General features: G+C 36.2%; 1 protein-coding gene across 1 annotated transcript in view; it reads left to right on the forward strand.

Moving 5' to 3' along the window:
* Positions 1-27949, forward strand: part of FBN1 (fibrillin 1) — a 307141-nt gene that overhangs the window by 29671 nt on the left and 249521 nt on the right. The window contains exons 2-3 of the mRNA XM_044660055.1: positions 14366-14448; positions 16746-16844. Coding sequence (XP_044515990.1) covers positions 14366-14448; positions 16746-16844 — 182 coding nt within the window. The remainder of the gene's footprint in view (positions 1-14365; positions 14449-16745; positions 16845-27949) is intronic.

Genomic DNA, 27949 nt, shown 5'->3' on the forward strand with positions numbered 1-27949 from the left:
TTTTTCCTAGCTTTGGCTGAGTTCCAAAAAGCTGTTAGAGGTTTTAGAATCTTGAGGAGAGGCAGTTGACTGGATCTTCCGTGAAGGGAGGAAGTCAATGAGCGAGCTCTTAAATTATCTAGCTTCAATATTGAAATTTAGCCTAGCATCGATAGATTTACTTAAGAAATTATTATTTTAGATAGGCCCTTTATATCTTCCTTTCCTAATACCACCCTGCCTTCCCTCCCTTACCTTAGTGGCTGTGGAGTTTATAAGGAGAGAAATTAGAGAGGAGTTAAATCTGTGAAGAGTTATTTAATTGACAGCATTATTTATAATTTAATCAAATCACCTTTATTCCCTTTAGATAGATTTTGTAAAACTGAGCAAGGCAGGTCCTTACTCAGATTCCATCTTCACTTCCCTTCCCCCACCTGAGGTTCCTGAGATAACTGATAGGGCTTTCCTTTAACCCACCTTCCTAACAAACATTCTTCAAACAATTAAACCTTTTGTGTTTCAATAGTTCTATTTAGTGTAATTTGTCTGTTAGTTAACAAGAGGGAAGAAGAGGGAAAGAGAAACATACTCTGGGTTTAGAGGGAAGCTGGGCATCCATCTTGAAGGAAGGTGTTACTTCAAAATAGGTCCCTTCCTGTGAAATTAACTAAAGCCTGTTTGTTAATTTCAATCTAGTCTATTTCCCTCAGCTTGTGTTTGAGTCTAAGTCCCAGTCTGTAAGCCTGCTGTATTAGTCTGTTTTTAGTTTAACTACTTTTCTCCCAAGAAGATCTCTGTTTCCCTTCTGTGTTATACTCCTGACTTCAGTCCTTTTATACCCTGAATCTCCTTTAATCCCAGCCTACCTGTAGCCTAATTTATCCACATACCAAGTCTCCAACATCCTCCTTTCAATTCCCTTACCCCAAACACCTTTCCTCAAATTACCCCTATAACAATATATATATATATATATTTATATGTGCATACATATAAATATATATATACACACACACAGTGTGTGTGTGTGTGTGTGTGTGTGTGTGTGTGTGTGTGTGTGATTTTCCCTGATTGGATAGTATCTTATCCTAATTGCATTAATTTTATTTGTACAAAAGCTATTCAATTCTAGCCCCTGTTCTGGCCATAAAAAGTACCCAATCTCTCCTTTCTCTTCTATTTTTAAGATACTCTGATCTTTCATATTCAGTTTTAGTATTTCTTTAGAATTTATTGTCTTTTAATGTTGTCTAGTCTGCTCTTTTCCTCTTGTTTAGTCCTAGTCCTAGAGCTTTATCCATCTATAGTTTCTAAATTATACATATCAACTCCACCCCACCCCAACTTTCTCTTCTATAGGCTAAACATGAGTAATTCCTTCAGTGAGTCCTGTATGAAATGGAATTAGGACCCATCACCATCTTGTTTGTCCCTCTCTGGTCATTCTCCAGCTTATCAATATCCATCTTAAACTCTAGGTGGTGTCTAATGTGGACAGATATATAGTTACCTTCTTATCACATTCATATTCTTGAAAGCTTTGCCCCTATTAATGCTGCCTAAGATACATTAGCTTTTGGTGGGATTAGTATATCATACTCACAACACAGAGTTTCCAGTCCACTGAAATGTTGGTATTTTTTAGAACTGTTATCTAATAATCATTCTTCTACACCTTATATTAGTTGGGTTGATTTTTTTGTACTTAAGTATAAGATTTTATATTTATGCCTACAAAAATTAAACTTATTAGATTCATCTCAATTCTCTAGTTAGTCCATTAGTTCTCAAAGTGTAATCTGGGTGCTTCTGGGGGTCCTTGAGAACCTTTCAGGGGATTCAGTTCAAAAAATATTTTCATAATAAAACTAAGATGTTTTTGTATCTAATTTGGAAAATATTGATAGGTGTAAAACACATAAACAGAACTCCTCTTATAAGAAGGGTACTAAGCAGTTTTTTAGAGCATAAAGGGGTCTCATGACTAAAAAGTTTGAGAATTGCTACTGTAGCCTATCAAGTTTAGATCTTGGCTATAAATATATTGTTGCGTGTGTTAGCAATCCCTTCCAGCTTTGTGTCATCTGCAAATTTGATGAGTGTGCCATCCAGATATTCCCTTTATTGATATAAATGTTAAATAGCTCAGGGCCATGCATGAATCCCCAGTATTTAATTTCTTGAATCATATAGAAAAGGTAAAACGTGTCTTCTGGATATATAACAAATTTATGTATTCAAGAATAAATTTAAAAACTTGAAACATTTCTGTAAGGTGTAGTCACAAAAGAGAGACTTTACTTTTCTTCTACTTTATCAGTCCCCTTGGGGCAGGAGTGAGAATTCTAGGAAATATGGAAATGGGGCTTGGTAGAGAAGAGTTTGAGGTACTTTTTATGAACTTCCACAAGGTAAGAACTGAGGTTTGCTGAAAGACTGTTATCTCTTGTACCAATTGCTTCTCTTCATCTGGATCAGCTGTGTAGCCACTTCCTAATGTAGGAAACAAGTAATGTGATGCAATGTAGTCATTTGGTTATTTTTCTAATATTGAAAATTATTTTCATTTTCTATGTTATTATAAGGGTCTTAATCTGTGTAAAAGCTTCCAATACATTTTTTCCAGGATTAAAGTCATGGTTTTCATCTCACTGTTCAGATTTTTAAAATTTTTTCCCATGTGGTTTCAGAAAATTCTTTGCAGGACAAAAAGTGATTCTTGATTTTTGTTTCTGGGAATAAAGTGAATATAAACCCGTAATCAAATTCTTTGACTCTCACACCAACACCTCCAGCTGACTTATCTGTTGTAGTTCATTAATTCTAGTTTTTGCCACCATTTTTTCAATATCTTATCTCTTTTCCAGTGCATCTATATGCAAACCCTAATTGGAATTTTCATTTATTTTTTCAGCCTCTTTTCTTAGTATTGTTTTAACAGTTGAACTGCAAACTGATAAAATTAATGTGTTTGGAATAATATGGGTTTTTAGTTGCTATGCAATAATCTCAAAGACCAAATACCTTTCACTAACTCCTTGGTATTTTGCAGAAACTTCAAACTTAATAGTGTATTTTGAGCTTCATTGTTTCTTGGAATTCAGTGGCCTTGCTTTTCTGGTTATGGTGTCTTATAGGGACATGTCTCAAAAGATGACTTTGTAGCTGGCACCCTATTGCCATTTCTTAACCTGTAAAATCAAAGGATTGGACTAAAAGATCTCTAAAGGCCCCTTTCAGTTTAAAATTTTATTATTCTAAATTATGCATATGGGTGTCATGAATACAATTTATTAATACTTTCTGTTGAATATAACAATTTTAACACTTATTTAATACATGATTAGTTAATGGAGAAATAATACTGAAAACATCCACCAACAATCCTGTCCTCAGGAATCTTAGTCTAACTTTATAAACTTCCACTTTTATTGATGTTTTTTAGCATCTGTTACCTTCTGCATCCTCCAGAGGTCTTTATATCAGAAGAATTCTACATGTTTTACAGATGACTATAAAAATACTTAGTACTTTAATACAATTTTGAAATCACTACTGATATATTGTCATCATTTTCTTGTCTTTGCATGTCCTTGACTCAGTTGAAGATTACCCAAGTCTAACTGACAGCTTCTGTCTAGAAAAAATAGTTTTGGTGGAGGGAAGGCGAATCATTCAGCCCCAGGGGCCCCAAAATGCTTGAATTGTTTGGATACTATAATGACTCCTAAAAGATTGGGCCAAAAACCATCCCTACATCTTTACCTGAAGTGGTATTAATCAGAGAAACCTTAGAGGAGCCATCTGAGCTCTAGGTTTGATCTTGGTTTGAAAGTAAACCAACCTCTTGGATGGTGGGTTAGCAGTGTGGTTGACACTTAAATATGATACCTTGTTTTCCTAAAAAGCACCTTAATCCCTTCATAAGGAAGATTAGAGTATCTATGCATTTCCCTATAACGAACACCAATGTCTGACATGCCTAAATTGTCAGCCTGATCTGTTCCAAGGGTAAGCTTCCTCACTCCTTTGGGGATCAAGAAATTAAGAAGTATCTTTGAGCAGTTATGATTCCCCACTTGCCACATGCTGGACCACTGTGGCCAGGGTGTGGATATGGGAGAGCTGGGGACATGTTCTTGGTACTGCCAAATTCCCTTCTGGTTGCATGTGGTGGAATGCATTTCTCCATAGAAATTATTTTATAAGTGGTAGTTAGGTTCCCAGGCCAGCCCACAAAGTCTATTTAACCGATTGAGAGTCTATTTAAATGATAGTTGAAATAGTACTGTTTGATTGGCTTGAGAACCTAACCACCACTTAGTTATAACATCGTCCCTATGGGGAAATGCTTTCTGAGTTCCAAACAACCAACTTAAAAACAAAATTTTGGAATATAACTTGAATAAATTGATAACTGACTGCTTTCCTGTGCTGGAGACATGGAGCCAGGGTCATGATTGCTCTGTCTGTGTCCCTGATTACCCAGAGCCCATGTCTATCCCAAAAGGCTTCTCTTTTTCTTTCATGAAATTACTAGTAACTTCCAAGGTCATTCTCTCCTATGGGCAAAGACTTTGCTTGGGAATTTCTCAGTAGCACAGAGCATTGTGACTTTAGCACTGCTTGTCTTTCATCGTATAGGCAACCAGGGAGGGATGGAAATAATATTTACAAGAGAGAGCCTAGCTCTATCCAGGGATAGATGGAACAAAGAAAAAGAAAAAGTAAATGTTAGTGATGGCTTGTATATTGAGCTCAGGCAGGGTGATATAAATAGAATTCCAGTCAGTAATACCTGGTTTTAAATCTTGATTTTGTCACCTTTTCGCTTGATGTTCCTGGGCAAGTAGCATAATCTTTATGATTCTTATTTACTTTTCTGTAAAATATGTATGCTATTTATTCAAAAGGTTGTTGAGAGGATTAAATAAGTTAATGTAAGTAAAATGCTTTTAAAATTATTGCTCTTGTTCAATCATGTGTGACTCTGTGACCCCATTTGGGGTTTTCTTGGCAAAGATAGTGGAGTGGTTTGCCATTTCCTTTTCCAGCTCATTTTACTGAGATGCACAGGGGCATGACTTGCCCCAGGGTCACAAGGCCAGTGAAGTGTCTGAGGCTAGATTTGAACTTGTAAAGATTAGTCTTCCTAATTTCAAATCCATTGCTCTATCTATTTACACCATCTGTACTGTATAAACATGAGGTTTTTTAAAAAAATTCACCTCTATAGACCATAATCTGTTTAGGGAAAGTTAATTTTTTCCCCAGGATATTTCACTGAAATTATTTCCATTCAAAATAGTGGGGGCTGGACTACCAATTATGAGACTTAGTTTTCATCTCTCCTTGGTTAGCCCCCAAACCTCCTACTTATATCCAGTGCTACTTCCACTATTGTTGGCCCATCAGCTTCTCATTTTTTCTTCTTGAATCTTGATCTTTACCGTGATTGCTTGGCCACCTTTCTGCCTTTGTTCAGTAGGTAGCCTCCAGGCTAATGGGAATTTGGTCATTTCTTCCTTCTTAACTCCCTAGTTTTTCCACAGCCCATGCTTTTTAGTGTCTTCTTCTTACTGGAATTCTTGGCTAACTGACTCCAGTTTGCTTCTTTTACATTTTTAATGACTACTCTGATTTTCTCAGACCTTTGAAAATCTTCAATGTAGGTTAAATGAAATTAATGGAAGGAAGTTCATAGTCAAAGAAAATTTCACAATTTGGGGATCATTTGCAACCCTTTGAGGGCCATAAGTCTAAGGTTGGAAATTGGTTCCTTTTTTGGGGGGGGACTAGACATATGGATGCAAATATGATAAAATGTTTTCCCTCAGGGAGCTTATATCCTACTAGTCCAAGTACTTCCTGAAACCCTTTTTCAACCTAAAGTCTGCATCTCATGTAAGCCATTTGAAAATGAACCATCAAGTTGATTGTTATTTCAGATGGTTTGGTTTTTTAAAAATTGATTTTTGTGATTTTTTAAAATATAGAGCTTCAAAGTTATTACTCTCTGCTTGAACTAGAGATCTTTTGGGATCAACAATGTGTTTATTGGTATCTAGGTCCCTTTGTGCAGAGTGTGCTAAACTTGGAATCAATGTGAACTGTGTAACCCAAGGCAAGTCACTTAACCTCTCTATGCCTCAGTTTCCTCAGGTATAAATCAATGAAGATAATAGTACCTGTCTTTCAGGGTTGTTGTGGCATACTAGAACTAGATTTGAATTGAATTGAATTGAATCAAAGGGACAATTCTGTCCCTTACTAGCCACGTGACCTTCAACAAGACATTTATTTACATAAAAGTGTATGTATACATAGACTAAATCTACCACTAAACAAATGGTGGGAAAAGGAGATGGATGAATGGAAGAAAAATATTTATTATATCCATTCTGTGTACCAGACATTGTGATGATGCACAATTATATATGAAGAACATCAAGAAGACCCATTTGGCTAAACCGAAGAGTAAAGGTTGGGAAATAATACACACTTAAGTCTATAAAAGTAGGTTAGATGCTGGTTCAGGAGAGCCAGATGTAGTTGTAGTTGCTCAGGAAATAAAGCTTATATACTGTCTTCACAGTTTATAATATGAAGAATTAAGCAAAGTCAAATCTTTAGTTCCATGAAAGTGAAGGAATTATGCTTCTAGAAATATTGTTAACCTTCGCAGACCTTTTCCTTTGTTTTCCTTTCTTCTTTCCTGTTTGCTTTATCTCACCTAGTGATGCTGTGTGGCTTAAAGGTATGAATTGTCATTATCTTTGAAGAATTCAAGTTGAGAGTCATCTATAGTACAATGGACAGTTGCACGGTGAGCTTAAGAAGGCTGTAGCAAATTGCCAATGAAAAATCATGGTGGATAAGCATCATAAAGAATTGTAGATAATAGATTTATAGAAGGGACTTTGGATGTCATCCAGTCCAACTCCCTCATTTTACAGAGGAAAACTGAGACATTGGAAGGTTAAATGTCTTGTTGAAGGTGACATGGCTAGTAAGGGGAAGAACTGACTCCAAATCTAGTTCTTTTACTATGCCATACTATCTCCAAGGATGTTATTAGAAATGTGTATGACTAGAAAAAAGTGGGCTGAAGTGAGGGACAACCTATTGAAAAAACATGCTCCATTGGCATTACCATCAAGACCTTCAGGATTTTGAGGAGATCCCCATGGGGGAATTATGAGAGGATAGGGTTATTGGAGCACAAGATGAGAAAACACAAATGGGTTGTGATTGGTGTACTGGAGGGAATCCATACATCAGGGAGATTAGATCCATTGTTCTAGTGGGGGATTAACTTGATAAAACACATTAGTGGGGCTTAATTTATTGGTGTGAATACACCCTCTACCAATGCAGCTTACAGTTCTCTTATGAATTATGGACAGCCTCTGAGGATTGCTCTGGCCCTAGGTTCATCATATTGTAACCAACTTGGCTCTTAGGCTTTCTGACTTTGTCTAATTAGGGAATGGTGGTTGGGCTGTTGTACATTTGATGATAAAGGGTGGGCAGCAAGGTGGAACAGTGGATTGAGAGCCACGCCAAGAGACAGAAGTTCTTGGGTTCAAATTTGGCCTCAGATGCTTCCTAGTTATGTGACCATGAACAAATCACCTAATCTCCATTGCCCACCCCTTACTGCTCTTCTTCCTTGGAAATGATACACAGCATTGATTCTAAAACGGAAGGTAATGATTTTAGGGGGAAAATGAATTTAGGGAAGGAATTTAGCAGAAAGTAACAAAAACTAAATGGACTTTTCACAATTTAGATAGTCTAACTTTCATGTGTATAGTATAGTGCTTATAAACTCTGGGACTTAGATTCCTTATGGGCTGGGGAATTACCATTAGGAGTCGGTGAATCCATTTGTGCTCTGAACGTTGTCATTTTGGTCTTTATTTAGCTCTGACAAAATATGTGGCATGAATAATAAATTTTGTGTTGGCTGTTTTATATTATTGATGCTTAATTTGTACTTTATAGGAAAAATATTCTTCCAACTTTAAAAATGAAATATGATATTTTGCTGTCACAATTAAATATACATTCCTTTAAAAGTGTTATTGAATTAATTTTAGCTTTTGGCGATTATTTTTTCAATCTAGTGGATACATGTTGAATAGCCATTATGTGGGTACCACTTGTACCATTAAAGCAATGTTCTTGTAATTGAAAAGGATGGGAGCCACAGGGAAGTAGACTGATTCCTCTTTTGGGAAGAATTGCAAAGTTAATTTGATCGTGGTTCTGGATGGATGGATAGGGGTTGTGGAGGAGGTACATATGTGACCACAAAGCTGCAATTCGGGGAAGCTGGTTAGAAGATGGTGGGGAAATAGGCATTGAAGCGTAAGATGTCTTGACATGCCTGAATTAGTGGGCCAGGTGAGTCAGACAATAATTAGGGCAGTGGGGCCCCAGTACAAAAGTTTGGAAATTGAGAGAGTTAAAACTTTTAGAGCATAGTTTCTAAATTCTAGGGTAAGACCACTAGGTAAGTTGTTGAAAAGATGACTGAAGTGGCTAGGTGGCACAGTAGATAGTAACAAGCTTGGAGTCAGGAAGACCTGAGTTCAAATCTAATCTCAGATTCTTACTAGCTATGTGACCCTGGGTAGATCAATCAACCCTGTTGGCCTCAGTTTCATCATCTGTAAAATGAGCTGGAGAAGGAAATGGCAAACCACTCCAGTGTCTTTGCCAAGAAAACCTCAAATGGGGCCATGAAGAGACAGATGTGGCTGAAATGATTGAACAACGAAAAATAGGTCCAATGGTCATACACTTAGTATGTATCAAAGAAAGGACTTCTACCCAAATCTCCCCGATTCTGAAACTTCTCTTCTATCCACTACCCCTTACTTGGGTTATAAAAGTGTTTGAATCTATTATGAATTTGCTTACATCATTAGTGACATAACTTATCAAACATTGGGTTGAATATTTGGGGGAATTCTTCTGATTCACATCTATTATTCAGTTGTGCAGATTTTTGTACATTAAATAGAAAAATTCTAAGTTCTTTCTTTAGAGTTGAGCATAGGTCTTTGCTTACCATATTTAGTAGCATTTGATTTCAGTCCCAAGGTATTGCAATTTCAGTGATGAACTTCACATATTGAAATGCTCTAGTCCCCAGACTTCATTCTCTGGGGTCATGAGCAGCACATATGATAAAATGTTCCATTTTTGCAGTGCTCTGTTTTGATTTTGTAGACCCCAGCTGTTTGGTCAATTCAGATCCATTTTAGGCAGTCAGTCTCATCTTTGAGAGCTGTGTGTGAACTTGATCCAAACCCCAAGCTTGCTGAGGTTGACCCATCTCCCTGGATGATTAAAGTTGGGGTTGTTGCAAAGCACAGTATTATAAGTAACTGGTAAAAAGAAATTATAGATGATTACTTTAGATATATTTTTACATGTTGAAATGGTGAGATGGAGTAGAAACACATTTTCCATCTTCCCCTCCCCACCCATCATAGTTAATCTAATGGTTTAGGTGAAAATGTAATTAGAACTTCTTTTTGGTCCAGGTTTAGGTATTCTGTGACCTAATGTGACCATTTCTCACTGTTACCATTACCTCAAAAACAGTATTAGATGAAGTAATATTATGTGTCCTTGAAAGCATTTTTCCTTCTTTTTAAGTTTGAGCTCAAGCTTTTTAATTTTAATAAAGCTTTTGCTAATTGGAGCTCTGTGACTTGCATGTTAGATTAAGTGGCTGAGGAGAAAGAGTAAGGAACAGAAGGAGATATGAAGTAATTTGGCACTTACTAGCTGTGAGGCCCTGGCCAAGTCACTTAACAATGTTTGCCTCAGTTTCCTCATCTGTAAAATGAATTGTAAAAGGAAATGGCAAATAAACCACTCCTGTATCTCTGCCAAGAAAACTTCAAATGGGATCACTAAAAGTTGAACATAGCTGAAATGACTGAACAACAAATGTTGATAGAATCACAGGAACACTTGGGTTCAGATCTCCATAATTTCTTTTTTTTAAAATCCTTACCTTCTGTTTTAGAATTGATAAGTATCATACTTGATATTTGATAAGTATATTCTAATCAATACTAAATATTGATTCTAAAGCAGAAGAGTGGTAATAGGTAGGCAAGAGGGGTTAAGTGACTTGTACAGGGTCACAGAGCTAATGATTATCTGAGGCTAGATTTGAACCCAGGACCTCCTGACTCCAGGTCTGGTGCTTTATCCCCTGTCATACCTTAACCACCCCACCAACATGGTGATTTCTAGCTATGTTACCATGAATAGGTCACTTAACTACTCTGAGCTTCAACTTCCTTGTCTGTAAAATGGGATAATAACTTTAGTACCCATTTCCAGGGATGCTTGTCAGGCTCACGTGAGATAGCACTTTGAAAAATTTAAAGCATTATACAAGGAGACCCAAAAGTCTTAGTTCAGTTTTAATCTATTAAGGCTTATATATCCTGTGTCATTAATTATTTAAGCCTCTACTCTGTACCAGGATGTAAAAACTATTTAGGCTTGCAACTGTACAAAGATTTTTGGGACACCCTAAACACATGCATGCATTTATAGTGTAAGCTGTCATGATGATTAGGACTGTTTTGACCAAGCAGATATATATTTCCTGTTTGTATAACATGTGCTTTGTCCTCTCGCCATAGAATGTGGTCTTTTGTAAGGTAAAAAAAAAGCTAGTACTTCTTTCAGTACTTTCTGAGTTTTAGTATTTACAATAAAAAGAGGTGATCAGTTTATTTTTTATAATTGTAGTTATTTTTTCTGGGTAAGTACTACCAATACCACCCAGCTTATTTCAGTAAGTTCCATTATACTGCCTTTTTACATACTCAACAGCAGAAGGGAAATCTTGCATCTTTCTATTACTTGGCATTGGACAAAATGTGGGATCAGGGCTTGGGACTGATAAGGACCCAAGAGCAACAACATTAAAAAATGTTCTTAGAGTTGCTAGAATATGTAGCTAAAACAACTAAAATTAGATCTCCAGACTGAAAATATATTGCCATAAACTAAAAACTCAGAGTTTTTCGAGACAACAAATAAAAAGCTGGAGTTTCAACAACTTAGAGAATTTCAAAATAAAATGAATTGGGCATATGAAATAATTAAAAGGTGGTGGCATAGGTTGATAAAATATGCATTTTCTGAAGTTAGCTTGTTTCATTTAACTTATTGTACATGTACATTATTAATTTAGGGCCATGTTTCCCCCCTGCTTTTATCTTAGTTTAAATGTAATTTATTTTGAAGTCAACAGGGAGAGAATAAGACAAATTTAGACTTTAAAAAAAGTTAAAATTATTTAATTATTTTAAAATATATGTCTATGTATCATTTAAAAATTATTTAAAAATATTTTTCCATGTCTACATGATTCATTTTCTTTCCCTCCTCTTTTCCTTCCCCCCTCCCAAAGCCAAGAAGCATTTAGACTTTGATGAGACAGTGGCTGAAGGAAAACTTCATGCTTTTTCTGCAAGCAATTTTAAAAAATTCAAAAGTTCAAAAAAAAAAAGTAACAGGATACTAGGACAGTAGAATTGATAGAACTTTTTAAAAAAACTATGTGCCATAGGAGAGTCAGTGTAATGTGGTAGAGATAGAATTCTGGAGTTTAAACTCCATCTTTTATACTTACTGACTCTGTGAACTCTTTGTGCTTCAGGTTATACTCTTGGTCAGTGATGGCTAAACTTTTAGATTGAGTGCCCAAATCGCACCCCTTGCACTGCATGTGAGTCCCTTGCCTTACCCCAGAGAGGGGAGGGAGGAAGTGCTCCCATTGGACTGCTGGGAAGAGGGACAGGTGATGGGAGAAATGTCCTCAGGCACATGTGGAGAGGGGGAGGGAAGCAGCCCCCTCTAGCATGTGTGCCATAGGTTTGTCAACACAGCTCTAGGATTTATCTTTTTTAAAAAACACCTTACCTTTTGTCTTAGAACCAATACTCCATTTTGGCTCTAAGGCAGAAGAGTGGTAAGGGCTAGACAAAGGGGGTTAAGTGACTTGCCCAGGATTACACAGCTAGGAAGTATCTGAAGCCATATTTGAACCTAGGAACTCCCATCTCTGAGACTGGATCTCAGTCCACTGTGCCACCCAGCTGCCTCCTTTAGGATTTATTTTCTAAAATTGTATTGATGGAAGTAAATCAATCTGTGTACTATCGAGCATATTCCAGATTAATTAGAATTAATTAGTCAGTCAGTAAAATTTATTAAGCATCTATAAATCAGTAATCAATAATGTTATGTATAGTCAGGAAAAAATATTTATAGGCTATAGAAATATGAGATGTGTGTCTTGTACTTTCATGTGAACTGATGCAATGTGAAGTGAGCAGAACCAGCACATTTTACACAGAAACAGCAATATTATGTGGTGAATATTCATGTTTAGCTATTCTTAATAATTGTGGTGATCCAAGATAATACTCGATGATGAAAAATGCCAGCCACCTCCAGAGAAAGAACTGATGAAGTCTGAATGCAGACTGAGACATATAGTATTTCACTTTATTTCTTCATTCTTCCTTTGTTTGAGTTCTCATTCACAAGATGATTAATATGGAAAGATGTTTTACACTATTACACATGTAAAATCTACATCAGATTGCTTGCCCCCTAAGGGAGGGGAAAGGGAGGGGAGAATTTGGCTCAAATTTTAAAACAAATGAAGTTTAAAACTTGTCTCACAAGAGCTAGAGCGTAAACCTGCTTACTTAAATTAGTAATGTAATTGAGGAAAAAATAAAATGTAATAAAAAAAAGAATAGGTCGACTCTATCCAAATTATCTGTGGCAATGAACTTTACTTAAGGCAGCATCAGCTAACCTCCCATAGACCTAGCCTTTCCAGTTTGTAGTTTTGGATTGGATTTTGGGTTGGGCCTTGTGAATTTTCCCTATTCTCTGGCATCCAATTGCTGTGGAGATTAGTTTTGGCCTGAATTGGTTCTGTAGATTGGAAGAACCTCTATGGAGATTGAGTACTTATTGGCTCTCTATTTTCCCTTTCTAATATGATATATAAAACCAATTATTCATTGTATCTAGCACATTGGTTTAAGTGCTATGGAGTATAAAAGAAGTTAAAATAATTGTATCTGTCTGTCCATGAGGAATTTACCACTCTCTTTAATATCTGACCTGGCAGAAGTTTTAAGTGGGTAGATTTAAGCTCTTGTGGGACCAAAGAAAGATATCCACCCCAAATCAGGGAATATGATTCACAGAAGGGTATGTGAATTTATATACATGTTCTATAACTACATTGCCAAATGTTTGTTTCAGTAAGAAACCATTAAAAAACAAAATATTTGTGTGGGTGCTTCTTTACCCAAAGTGAATTTTATCTCTGTAACTAGTTTAAAAGTGTTTGTCTTCTCTCATCTAGAATTTTTATAAGTGTTTCCATCAGCCAGCCTGGGAATAATCCTGGCTGGTGGGAATAATTGCTAAAAAATTTGGACATCTAAATCATCCCCTGAACTTTTTCAACTAAGTCGATATTTGGAACCTCAGGATATGGCTAAATAAAATGGATATTTCCTATTGTGTATATGTGATCTATATCTGTATCTACATCCATATAAGTAAAGATATATAAAATCTTCTCTTTCCAATTTAGATACAACTATTTTTTAACCATTTATTTCAATACACTTTTGAAAAGAAAGCATTTGGATTTCTTCCTTCTAGACTGTGAACTAATGCCATGTCCCCAAGAAACCTGGCTGAATTGTTAGTGAGCAAAAATATCCCTAAGTGATATTGACTTCATATTTCTATTGTTTTCCCTGAAAGCCTGTAACAACTACCTTTCCAAACCTTTGCTAAAGAAATATTTACATGTTTTGGCTTTTATTTTACTGACTAATGCCATAGTTTGCATTCCTGTATTTCTGGTAAAAGTAAGAAATGTTGTAACATTTTAGAGGTAGGCTGGGTCATAGTTAAAAAAAAAACACTACACCAAACTTCAAAGAACAGACATTTGAAATCTTAAGTATAAGTTCCCTTCCCTATAGGTAGAAGTAGTATATTTCTTAAATTAAGTTTGTATGGCTTTACTATCTGAATTCCTCACATGCTGATAGAATTTCACATACTTCATATTGCTTTGCTTATTTTCATTTTATTGACAGATTGTATACATAGTTCATAGTAATCATCACTGCAAGAGTACTTCCAAAAGGATCATTAATGTACTCCAAACTACCAAAGCAGGACCCATTTCCCCAAGTTTGTTTCCTGTATCCTATAGCAAAATGATTTTCTCATTTAGTTTGTTAATCATATTTTTCCCCCAATAAAAGTATGAAATTTATGCTTTTTGTTTTAGACCAAATGTGTGTGGATCACGTTACAATGCTTACTGTTGCCCTGGATGGAAAACTTTACCTGGTGGAAATCAATGCATTGTCCGTAAGTTTCTATCAAAATTTTAATTCATGTTTTTCAGGTGTTATTGTTTTGAGATGCATTGTTTTTAGTATTTGTTATAATTCAACTGTATAGTATTAATGTATTGACTGTGAATCTTCCATAGGTAGAATTTGATTATAATTTAGGAAATATATTAAAACTTTCCAACCTTTAACAGGGGTTCTTAACATGGAGTCCATTAACTTGTTTTTAAAAATATATTGATAACAAGATTACAGTGTAATTAGTTTCCTTTGTAACTCCTATGTTTTTTATTTTGTGCATTTAAAAATATTATTTTGAGAAGTCCATAAGTTTCATCATACTGGCAGAGAAGCTCATCTCTCTCTCTCTCTCTCTCTCTCTCTCTCTCTGTTTCTCTCTCTCTCTCTCACACACACACACACAGAGACACACACGCGCGCGCGCGCACGCGCTCACAGAGGTTTAGCTCTGTTCTATTGTATAGTTTAATTTTGTCTTTACTCTTAGATTTTTCCAGGAGGCATAAAGGGAACAAGAAGACACATGGGTTTATTTGCATAATATTTACATATACTTTGCATGCTTTTGAAAATTGATTGCAGGAATTTTTCAGGGAAAAAACATCATTATTGCTACTCTTAAGATCCTTCTTGAATTTTCCTTTCCTGTTCACTAGCCTATCTAATACCTTTATGGTATAACTATATGATTGCTCACAGAGTTTAGAGGAGCAGAGACCCACTAAGTAGCAAAAATAAACAGTAGTCTGACAAATATGGTGGGAAGAATGAGGGATGACACCAATAGGGCTAAGGACTCCTCTGATTGAGTAGCCATGGAATAGTTCCAAGTTGGCCATAATTCTTTTTTCAAAATTGCATTTTTTAAAAAAGAAAGCTATAATTACAATTCATAGAATTTTAGAACTATAAGGGAGCTAAGACTTTATCTAGTTCAAGAGTTCTTAACCTAGGCTCCTAAAGGAGCCCATGTATAGATTTGAGGGGATCTGTGAAGTTTGATGGGAAAAAAATACATCTTTATTTTCACTAAACTCTAACTAAAATTTAGCATTTCCTTCAGTTTTTTAAAAAAATTCTGAAATGGGATTAGTAGACTTCACCAGACTTTCAAAGAGGTCCATGACCCCCAAAATTTCAAACCCCTCAAGTTACCATTATAGTTAAATGTTTAGAGCAAAACATTGATTTACAAATAGAAAATATCTTGATAAGTGTTTTCCTGGAAACCTGAAAGAGTTAAATACTTCTCAGTGTTCTTGATTATCTAGAAAATAATTTTTTGTAATTTGATAAAATTGAACTAATTTCACTATGCAGAACAGTTTGCATCTTGTTAAAATGAGATGCCTTGATGTCTAATAATATGCATAGTATTATGTTTGCTTAAAAAAGTATTTTAGACATGTCTGTGATCAGTTGTTTTAAGTGTTCTATTGCAATTATGCAACCATCATCATTCTTAAAATCCACTATGTGCCTCTCAAATTTTTATACATTTTCCATTCAGAATGTTATTTGAGGCTCATCTTCCTTAAGCTTCTTCCTATTAAACTGCTTTGAGATTTTATGGGGAGGATCATTCCTGTAGCAGATACATTCTAACACAGTGATGAAGCTGATCTTGCTTCATATTGCTCATTTTGAAGGTAAATTTTCTCATTTAGGGCACAAGCATGTGGTTTATGTTACAGGAAACAATAACGGACTAAAAAGGTTTATTGGGAGCTTAAAAAAAAAGTTCATTTTTACAAGGTGAGCAGTTTGCTCATCATCACTAGGCTCAATCTTTGCCACAGTCTATTCCAACTTTCTCCATCATTGCTAAGGGAGCCGAGGGGAGAAACTGTGGTGTAGTGAAGAGAAATGGAGTGCTGGAGAGAACCTTAGAGATTATCTTGACCAGTGGTTCCCAAACTTTTTTGGCCTACTGCCCCCTTGCCAGAAAAAAATATTACTTAGCACCCCTGGAAAATAATTTAAAAAAATTTTAATAGCAATAAATAGGAAAGATAAATGCACCTGTGGCCATCACCGCCTCCCTGGATCGCTGCAGCACCCACTAGGGGGTGGTGGCGCCCACTTTGGGAATCACTGATCTTGACCAACTCTCTTGAGGAATTCAAGGTTCAGAAGGATTGGGACTTGTTCAAAGTCATACAACTAGGAAGTGACAGAGTCAGTCAAACAACAAGGTCTTCTAAAAATTGTCTGGATGTTGTTTTCCATTATATTCTTATGGCTCCATTGATTTCAGTTAATTTACTAATGAACCATTGGCTTTATTTGTAGCAATTTGTCGGCATTCCTGTGGAGATGGATTTTGTTCAAGGCCAAACATGTGTACATGCCCAACTGGACAGATATCTCCTTCTTGTGGCTCCAGATCAAGTGAGTATTATGCATATGATAGGATATGATATAAAATGATATAATAATTCATTTATGTGGCTTAGCTGCTATATTAGCTTTTCACTTTTTGTCTGCCTGCTTTATTTTTTTCTCTTATTTGAACAGTCAGTTTTTCTGTTTTTCTATACCCTTGGAACTGCTTTTTTATCTGCCCTGCCCCACACTTTTGGCATAAGTGTATAAAAGCATTCCCCACTAGGAGGTTGAGGTTCAAGATCAAATTATTTAAAGATAATAAAAATGCATTTAAAGACAATAAAGACTCCAGTTCATAGTAGGAATATAAGATAGGGAATAATTCAGGCAAATTCTGAGGTAATTTGCAAGGAAGTATTAGGTAATACTGCTTTTTGCTTTTGTTCCTCCATGCAATTTTTGGTTCTGAATGAACATCAACATGATGTGTATCTTCTATCCCTAGGCTTCCCCAAAGCAGAGTGATGGGCAGCGGAGTGGGAGATGACTTTCTAGCTAATGCTGGGAAAAGAAAAAAAAAGTTTATAGCTGTACAATCAGCCCATAATTACCCCTTTCCAATTGCTAACAACAAGGGAAGGATTGTAATTGCCTTTTTTCTCTAGTACACTCACCCCATGGGTTCTTTTTAGTGACCTTTTCCCTCTTTTTCAAATAACTCTTGATGTTATTTGAATCAGGAAAAAAAGGTAGGAAAAGATAATGAGATTCTTTTCTGAACTATCATAGCAAAAGTCTGCATTGAATCCTTCAAATTATGTTAGATTTCTTGGTGAGTGTGCGATTTCACTGATGTGGTGGATATATCTTTCAAAAGTGTACAACACATTTCATCCACACTTTCTTATCTTATGTGACTCTTTCTCCATGTTTTCTTCCCTTAAATCCTCCACAGGAGTCTACTCAACTCTTTTGCTAGAGGAGGGCATGGATTTGGCAAATTATAGCCTCAGGGTCAAATCATGCCCCTCCAACTTCCCTTTCCCCACTGGATTTGTTAAACCATCAAGCTAAGAATGGCTTTTACATTTCTAACTATGATAAAATTTATTTTAAAATGTAAAAGCCATTTTTAACTTAGGGGTCATATGAAAACAAGTGGTACATAGTTTTCTAATTACTCCTTGAAAAGTCCCGACATTGCACAGATATTCATGTGGGAAAATGTAGATTGATATAGACCTCTTGCTTATTATTAAGTCCTTTTTTCCCCCAGTTATATGTCTCTCTAATGGGATCCCTTTACACATCTCCTTCCTGATTCTCTAGTAATATGTTGCAGCTTACTCATACCCTTCTTCATTGCTATTTGGATGGCCTTGAATTTCAATTCTTCTTACTTTTTATAAGAAAATTAAACAAAAGAATGATTCTGACATGGAACATATCTGAATATCAGTGGAATGAATTTGAATTTTTTTGCTATGAGGAAATTTATTAAGAGGAAAAGGTCTTTATTCATTCAACAAATATTTATTAGATATTTAATATGTACAAGACATAAATTCAAGACATCTTTTTTTAAAAGAGACTTGGAATATTCAAATTGTATTTTAAATTCTTCTGACTACTAAGAAGGTAAAGAAATTGATAGTTAAATACTGTTAAATAAACAGTGTATGTGGCTGGCATGTTAGTTTTAGAAAGGTCATGGGAACAACTAGATGGCTTAGTGGATTGAGAGGCAGGCCTAGAGAAAGGAGGTCCTGGGTTCAAATGTGGCCTCAGATACTTCCTGTGTTACCCTGGACAAATCACCTATCCCCCATTGCTTAGCTCTTACTACTCTTCTGCCTTATTGATTCTAAGATGAAAGGTAAGGGTTTAAAAAAAGGGCCACAGTTTGATTCATACAATTATATCAACGTGTTGTATAAAAGTTTCCAATGTACAAAAATGTAATCAGTTAATATAGTATATTTATGTTCATTTTGTAGGACTTAGAGATATACATACTATTTTTATCTGTAGTAAACATGAAATTTGCTTTTATGTGTCATTAAATGATTCCTTTGCTTTTTGATAATAAGTTGGCTATGGCCATAATTTCTTTGATGCCAAGGTACTAGTGATGAATATAATCCCTACTTATAATATTGTTCCTGTGGGAATGTATGATCCCTTTAAAGTATAGTTTCAAAAAAGATTTAATGACATAAATTTGTAGAGACCATGTGTTCTGCATAGGCAGACATCACCTCTTCTGGTGAGAACGTCATGCTAATTGTGCTTAATTAAAATAATAAAAGTGTTAGTATTTCTAAATTTATTATATCTTTTGATTCTTACAACAAATCTGTGAATTGGTGCTCCTAAAATACCTATTTTACAATTGAGGAAGCTCTAGCTTACGTGACTTGCCCAGGGCCAAATAGCCAATAAGAGTCTGAGGCAGGATTTGAACTGAAGTCATTCTGATTCCAAATCCAACACTATGAGCTGTGTTACCTAGATGTCTTAACACAGACATCTTAACAAATTAGAGGCCAGTTATAATCAATTATAAATCAAAGGAGAATTCCACCTGAAGGATCAAGCTCTCTAGTTCATTGTACTGTATACAATATTTATGAATAATATACTCCGAGTTGAGCAGATTCATTACCCGCTGTTTAAAAAGACAGTCTTCTTTTAACACTTAATATTTTCCTCATAATACATTGTGCCAGCTTAATGATAATAAATACAATAACATATTTATAAATATATTAAAAACAAAATAATAAAACATTAGTGTTTTATTATCAATTTATTAATAATAAAACATAAAAATAATAAAACAAAACTATGTCAAAGAAATGAAAAATTACAGAAAATTAAAGAAATCCCCAAAAGGCACAAACAGGCAGTAGCACAGTACTAATGATACTCTGTGCAAGTAGCATGAAATCAATCAATCAATAACTAGTTGTTAAAGCCCGACTCTGTGTCAGGCATTCTACTAGGTATTGGGGATATAAGTACAAAGAATGAGATAATCTCCACTCACGTTGATCTCCCATTTTAATTGGGGGAGACAAGAAGTGCATATACAAATATAGACAGTATAAGATGAAAGGTATGGGGAATGAATACCTGGAGATGCATTTGATGCATGGAGACAGGATGCAGTGTCATTATTGAAGAAGGGAGAAAAGACTAGGTTGCCTAGGTTGCAGAGTTGGGGTGGGAAAACTATGACCAAAAATTGTAAAGATAGGTTGGGGCTAGGATGTTCAGAGCTTGAAAAACTAAACAGAGTTTATATTTTATTCTCAACACGATAGGAAGCCACTGGAGTTGTTTGAGGAAGAGAATCACATGGTCAGCTCTGTGCTTAAGGAATATTACTTTGGCAGCCGTATGTAAGATGGACTGGAGTGGTGAGAGACTTGAGGCTGGGAGGCCAATTAGGAGACTGTTGCAATAATGTAGGTGAGAGCTGATGGGTGCCTGAACTAAGGCGGTAGCTCTGTGAGCCCACAGAAAGGGTAGGATATGAGAGATGTTGTGAATATTAGATTCGATTCCTCTGTAGGTTGCTTTTACTTAACTGGTTTCTTTGTTACAAGGAAAGCTCCTTCAGGAGTATAAGAGAATTAGTAGTGTATCTGGAAATGGATGTGATACAAAACCAAAAAGATACAAACAAAATTTTAAAAAAGTAGTATCAAATAAATCATCCAAATTATATATTTAAAGAACCATTCACATAATACAACGTGAGACAAAGCAGATACCTAACTTGGGTGGTTCTCTGGTATTCCCTAAGATCCAAGAGAATAAGAAGATTCCCACAATGCTAGATATAACTTTTGTAGAGGATTTATGGAAAAAATATGGCTAATAGTTACATAGGATGAAAATGTGTGGATTGTGTGTGGTCTGTCTACAACATGAAAAGAGAACCTGCACTACTGGAATCATGTTATCCCTCAAAGTATCAAGGGTGGCAGAACCCAAGAGTCAGGGAGGTCTATGGATATGGTTTTAAATATCATTGTAGAGCAGATCCAATTTTAGCAGGCAGCCTCAAAGCTGCTGAGAAGTGAGAAAGGCTTGGGAAAGGAAAATATTCAGATGTCCAAAGAGGGATCTTAGGCCTTTAGATAGGAGCCATCTCTTAGCTGGTGACAGTATCCTCTTATATCAATGATGCTTCACTTTAGGAAGAGATCCCAGTAAATCTTAGTGGGTCAGTAAAAAGTGGCAGGCTTTATGTGTGTGAAAGACTGATACTTAAAAAAAATGTTTCTCAATGAAAGCCTCATGCTTACTTGCCTGCCAAGGCAAGAGGACTTATGGGTACTTGAAAACAGTTTATTAATAAGAGAAGAGAAGGAGCCAGCGATCTTGGTACATGGTGGATAGTTGTGAATTGGAGGAAGACTTATTTGGGATATTCTGTAGGTCAGATTTAGATTCCAAAAGCCAGGAATTCATCCAAACTCTACTTGAATTTATTTATATTTTCAGCCTCTACCCACTCTGGAGGGTAGACAAATCTCACAATAAGTTATATAAAATCATGTTTCCTTTTATTAGTACTAAATAACTTTTCTTGGTTTCAAGGAATATCTCTTAATATTCTGGACTTTGCCAAGCATCTTTTCACTCTTTCCTAATGTTCCATCATTTTATAAAAACTTCTATCACTTTCAATTTGATTGGATTTAAATTAATGAGACCTTTGAGTACTTCTCCATTCCCAGCACTGTACCAGGAACTGTGGAGGTTTAAACAGGAGTGGAAGATATGGTTCCTACCCTTGAGGCAAATGGAGTGTAATTCTATACTTGCAAGTGGGAGATAGTGTGGTGCAAATTTAAGAGGGAATCTGGAGTTTAGGGAGTTTCTTGTGGGCTAAGGTTAATCAGGAAAACCCCGATATTCAGAAAGGCAAGAGAACTGGGTCTAAAACCTAGAAGAGGTCAGTCTTGATGTGAGCCTGAGGGGTTTAAATTGGCAGAAAGGAGTGAGTAGTATAACCCTTCTTAGCCTTGAGGCAGGCTGGGGAGTCCACATTTTAAAATTCTATCCTCATGAATAAATAAGACTTTTCCTCTTCAAGGTCATTTAAATTGTCCATTTCTCTGGACCTTTTCACCTCTGGATTTTTTTTTGATACTTTAAGATAGCACAAAACATTTATACAAAGGCATCCTATCTGGAACTAGTCTCCTGTCGTTTGGCCCCCAAAGTGTCTTGTCCAAATAAAAATGGTTTTTATCCTGTAGTGACTTCTGCCCCTGGAGAACTGTTGTCTCAGGTGTTCAATGGAGCCATGTAGTAACTTAGTCTAGCTGTTTAATTTGTCTGTCTGTGGTTTTCCTAGGGCTTACATTAAATTCAACATGCCAGGAACACACATGCTTATTTGCAAATTGCTCCTAATGTTCCTTCAGCCAGCTCTTTGCCTGCCAAGCTAATGGCAGGTCTCAGGTTTGTAGAATTATTCCAGGTTTGATCAAGCCCAAAGAAAGCCGTTTCTTGAAGGACAGACACACAAATGGCACCCATACATTTCTCTCCTTCCCCTAGTTATTCCACTCCTTTCTAACTTTGTTCTCCTTAAGCATTTGTTCTCCTTAATCATTAAGAGTGGCAATATGACAGAGTAGATGGAGATCTGGCCTTGAAGACAGGAAGACCCGAATTTAAGTTGTGCCTCTAACACATTCTGACTATGTGATCCCAAACAAGTCACTCTCACTTCTGAAGGCAACTCTCTGATTCAGTTGTAGAGAAAGAGGAGTTTCTTCACCTAGGAGTTTCATAGACCAGTGAAATCACAGATCTAGTCTTAACCTCTGTCCTCCATACATTTAATAGTTTTACTTTAATTAGGAAGAGTCCTTAAAGAAATTTTCTTTCTTTCTTTTTGGAGCACTCTTTCTCTTGTGGCATTGACTTCCACCTTCCTAAGTGAACACAGAACTACATTTGGGTTGTGCAAATTGCTATCTGTATTCAATATAGGTGACAGTACTCAGAACTATATTACTTTAAAGACCCTTGAGAATATATTGTTAAAGCACTTTCCAGAGAAGGCTAACTTACTTTGGACTTGGTTTCTCATGGATTAGTTAGGTGGTACAGTGGATAGAGTATGGATTCTGGGGTCAGGAAGATTCATCTTCCTGAGTTCAAATCTGGCTTCAGATACTAGTAGCTGTGTGACCCTGGGAAAGTCACTTACCCCTGTTTGCCTCAGTTTCCTCATCTGTAAAATGAATTGGAGAAGGTAAATAACAAACCACTCCAATATCTTTACTAAGAAAACCCCAAATGGGGTCATGAAGATTGGACACAACTGAAATGACTGAACAAAAACAAACAATCTTATGTATTGGCCACTTAAGACATCAATTACTAGTTTTAACAAGCCTCCCTCCCATTATTGTGCTACCTAAGAGCACCCATTCTTCCTTTTTTCCTTATTGCCATAGACCCTTCTTGTTTCTCACCCAGTCTCCCACCCCCTAAGGTGTTTCAGGTTCCAAACAACTGACTTACAAATGAACTTTTGGAACACAACACATTTATAAGTTGGAGACTGTCTGTACATACTGAAGTTTTGATTGCTAACTTTGAATTTCTTGGCATTTTTAGTTTCTGGCAAAACCTTAATGTGAGTCGAGTTAAGAGATGTATTCTGACTTGGAGTATGTGGAGGTTCCAGTGAAGTAAATAGAATCCTTATATATGAATCCAAGCTCAGCCCATGTTTTAAAGTATTAATTTTAGGTCAGCTGTTTCGACAGACGTAGGGCCTGGTTCTATAATTGCTCTGCATCTGGAACTCTTGTTCAAATCAGTGTAAATTTAGGGTGTGGATCAATTGCAGGAGTGTGTCCAAAATGAAATCAAATCACACATGTATTCTTTTTAACCATTTCCTACTTCTGCTAGGAACCTGGTTGCCCACTTTCTCCATTGCCTGGTATAGCTTCTTTGCTCCCTCGTGAAAAGGCAGAAAGACCTCACTCTTTGTTAAACAAGAGAAAACATTGAAATTGAAATGTTGGCTTTCCAAAGTTCCAAGTCTTGAAGCCAGTCCAAAACCTCCAGTTACAATTGTATATGTAACAAAGCGGGTAACTAAGATCCTATACTCCATTGGCGAACATGCTATATGGTGCCAGAGGACAGAGTTCATTGATTTGTATGGATCATTTGAATAATAGTTACTTCATGTCACACAAGACTTAGAGAGTGGTTATATATTTTTAAGAGGATAAAGCAGTATTTTCTCCACAAAAGAAGTGAAAAATATCCTGGAAACTTTGCTGGTAAACTGGAATTACATTTAAAGGTAACTCTCTTATTCTCAAGAAAAGGAGAATGAATCGATTCTGTCTTCAACTTGAACAAATAATGTAAAAATCACTATTTAACTACTGTTAGCCTTTTTATCTCAAAGTAGTTAAATGACTTTGGTGCTCATGTGGGAATGGAAATTAGCTCTTGGCATGACTTACTTTAATTGAAATCAGTTTGTGGTTTTAAGTTCCTATGCTGCTTGACAGATGATATCATTTCCTATGCTTTTCCTAATCCCCTCTGTTTTTCTAAGATTGTATGAAACTAAGTTTAACTACAAATTTAAAGTAACTATACACCTTTTCCTGAACTACTTAGGATATTGTCCAGCCTTTTCACCAAATCGTTACTCTTGTATACTTGTACACAGTTTTATAGGTAAGAGGTATTTTAGGTTGAAGAATTTTCATGTAATCTTAGGGCCTAAACTGAATATGTTTAAATCACTTTCCCAGGGTTTTGAGCTCCACAGCAATGTTATGAAAAAAGGAATTGGTAGTTTACTTTATGCATGGAGAAACTGAGGTACAAAATGATGCAATTGTTCCTTTCATGACTTTGGATCATGTCCAAACTCAGGCTATAGCTCAAGATTTCTTAGTCTGTGTTTTAGCACAATCTTTGATTTCAACATCAAATAGCATTAGTTAATGGAATTAAGACAGAATGATAAGCAGATTATTTTTCAAATCAAATAAGTGGTCTTCAGAGTTTAAGATGACGGATCTTTTTTTTTTTTTTTTTTTTTTTTTTTTTTTTTTTTTTTGAGTTCTGTGTTATTTGCTCAACTGTTTCCATGCTAGGGAATGTGCATTTCTGTGAGGAGCCCGTGGACTTGTTCACATATTCTCTCTTAAGCTTATAACCTTTCCTTGACCACTGCTTCCACACTTTTCTTTGTCAATCAGTTAACAAGCATTTATTAAATACCTACAGTATGCCAGACATTGGGCAAGGGTAGGGGAATACAAAGGCAAAATAATGAAGCAGTCCTTGCTTCTCAAGGATCTTGCATTATACAGAGATAGCATATCTATAAGTATATACAGTAAGTCATTCAACAATTTATTATGATTATTACTAATTTATTATTATATTATTTAATGATACACCAGGAATTGCAGGAAAAAAATATATAGAATAAATACAAGGTTGCATTATAGTAGGCAAGAGGGCAATAGTAGTTTGGGTGATAAGGAAAGTTTGAGTTGCAGCTTTATTTTTTTTAAACCCTTACCTTTTGTCTTAGAATCAATACTAAGTAACAGTTCCAAGGCAGAAGAGCAGTAAGGGCTAGGTGATTAGGATTAAATGATTTGCCCAGGGTCACATAGCTAGGAAGTGTCTGAGGCTAGATTTGAACCCAGAATATCCCATCTCTAGTCCTAGCTGTCTCTCCACTGGGCCATCTACCTGCTCCTTGAGTTGTGTCTTGAAAAAAGTGAAATGAGGGTTTTTATGAGGCAGAGGTGGGGAAGGAGTATATCCAAGTCAGAAGGTTCAGCCAGTGTAGATACAGAATGCCAAGTTTGAAGAACAGAAGGAGAGCCCATCTGGCTAGATCATAATGTGTAGGAAGGAGAATAATGTATAACGAGTCTGGAAGAAGAGGCTGGGGCCAGACTGTGAAGGGCTTTAGAAGCTGGTTAGAATTTAGATAAGTAGATAGATAGATAATTTTTTTCCCTTAGAGGCAACAGAGAGACACTGGAGTCAGTAGGAGAGTGATGGATTTAGATCTTCACTGAAGAAAAAAAAACTTTGGCAGAATGTAGAAGGCTGACTATAGTGGGGAGAAGCTTAAGTTAGAAGACCAAGAAGGAAATCATGGAACTAAGGTGGAGCCCCAGGGAGTGGATATGATGGGTCACATATGAGAGATAATATGGAGATAGAAACAAGAAGACTTGGCAACTGATTAGTAGTGGATAGAGAGTTGGACTTTGAAACAGAAAGACCTTAGGTCAAATTTTGCTTCATGTACTTACTAGCTCTGTGACACTAGGCAAACCTTTAGACTTCTCTGGACCTGATCTATAAAACTCATATGTAAGACCTGGCAAGGGGAGGAAGGAGGAATGAACTCTAAAGTTGCTTCCAGTTCCATGTCTATGAGCTTATGATTGTTTATGTGAGATTAGGGAAAGTGAGGAGTGAAGGATCATTTTTAGCTTAGAATTCTGGGAGATTAAAAGAATGGTGGTGCCTTTTGGCAAAAGAAGGAAGTTTGGAAGAGGGGTAGATTTTAGGAAAAATGAGTTCTGTGTTTGGATCTGCTAGGTTTGAGATGTCTCTGGGACATCTAGTTAGAAATATCTGGTAGGCAATTTATGATATGAGAGTAGAGCTCAGTAGACAGTCTGAGGCTGGATATATAAATGTGTGGTGCATCTCTCTGCACAGAGATGATAATTAAACTCAAGGGAACTCAAGAAGTCATGAAGATAGAATATAAAGAAAGAGAAGAAAAAGGGGACTAGGTCAGAGCCTTGGGGAATTCCCACATTTGAGGATGGCTTGGAATAGAGATGATATCTAGTGACATATACTGAGAAGAAGCATTCAGACTAGTTGAAGGGATAACTGGAAGAATTAATGTCAGAAAACTCAGAGAAAAGAGAATATCTTAGAGGAGAAGGTGGCCAATAGTGACATGCTTCTGAGAGATCAAGGAGAAGCACTGAAAAAAAAGACCATGAGATTTGGTATTTACAGTGCTATTAAAAAGTAACAGCATGTGTTTAGGCATTTTTTCTGTTTCTGAGAGGTTTGGCAGAGCACCAGGCCCCTTTGCACCTGGCCAGATGTGAGAGTTGAGTGCATATAAGTTCTGTGTCTATGCAGAGTGTGGATAGAATTCTTCCTTCTTGGTGTAAATCTTTTGAGGCCTTTCTTATGTCAGATTTTTCCCATATTTCTTGAATAACCCACAGCTTGGTGCATAGATAGAAAACTCCCAAGTCTATTGCTTTTTTTAAGGGTACCTTCCTAACTAGCACTCAGGATCAATGAATTATAGGTTTTAAAAGTTGGAAGTCACCTCAGAGGCAATATTATTTTACAAATAAGGAAACTGAAACCCAGATAGGTTGTGACTTATCCAAGGTTGCAAAGTAAGTAGCAAAATCAGGATTTGAACCCTAGTAATTTTATTCCTAGCCTGGTTCTTTCCACTGTACCACCAACATAGCCCTAAAAAGTGTTATTGTTGATTTGTGTCATGATTGTGGGTAAAATCTCAAATTTTCCAAGATGATAATTGCTAAATGTTGTTCAGTCTTTTCAATCATGTGCAACTCTTCATGACCCAATTGGAGTTTTCTTGACAAAGACACTGAAATGGTTTGTCATTTCCTTTTCCAGCTCATTTTACAGATGAGGAAACTGAGGCAAAAAGCTTGTGTTTGCTATTCTAATAACAGGATTCCACAGGATAGTCTTCATAATTAAGAGTCCAACTGAAGATTATTTCACCTTATAAAAGCCCTATGTCTCTTGGGTGTAAAGGAGTCTATACAGTTAAGTGAAATATTTCTCAGTGGCCAGCTTCCTTCAGGCCACCTCCCAATTATTATAATATCACCAAGGATATATTAACCCCGTTCAGACTTCATTTCTGGGAATTTTTTATACATTCAGACTATTAAGGTTTTCTGAGATTATTGTTTCAGAGATAACAGATATATTAACTCAATGTACTAAGATTAATTCCTCATCCAAGGTATTTATGCTTGAACTTTGGGAAGAAACAGGGATCTTTCATAGGATCATAGAGCTAGACTTGGAAGGGTCTTTACTTGTTGACT

The sequence above is a fragment of the Gracilinanus agilis genome, chromosome 2, assembly GCF_016433145.1.
Source record: "Gracilinanus agilis isolate LMUSP501 chromosome 2, AgileGrace, whole genome shotgun sequence".
NCBI lineage: Eukaryota > Metazoa > Chordata > Mammalia > Didelphimorphia > Didelphidae > Gracilinanus > Gracilinanus agilis.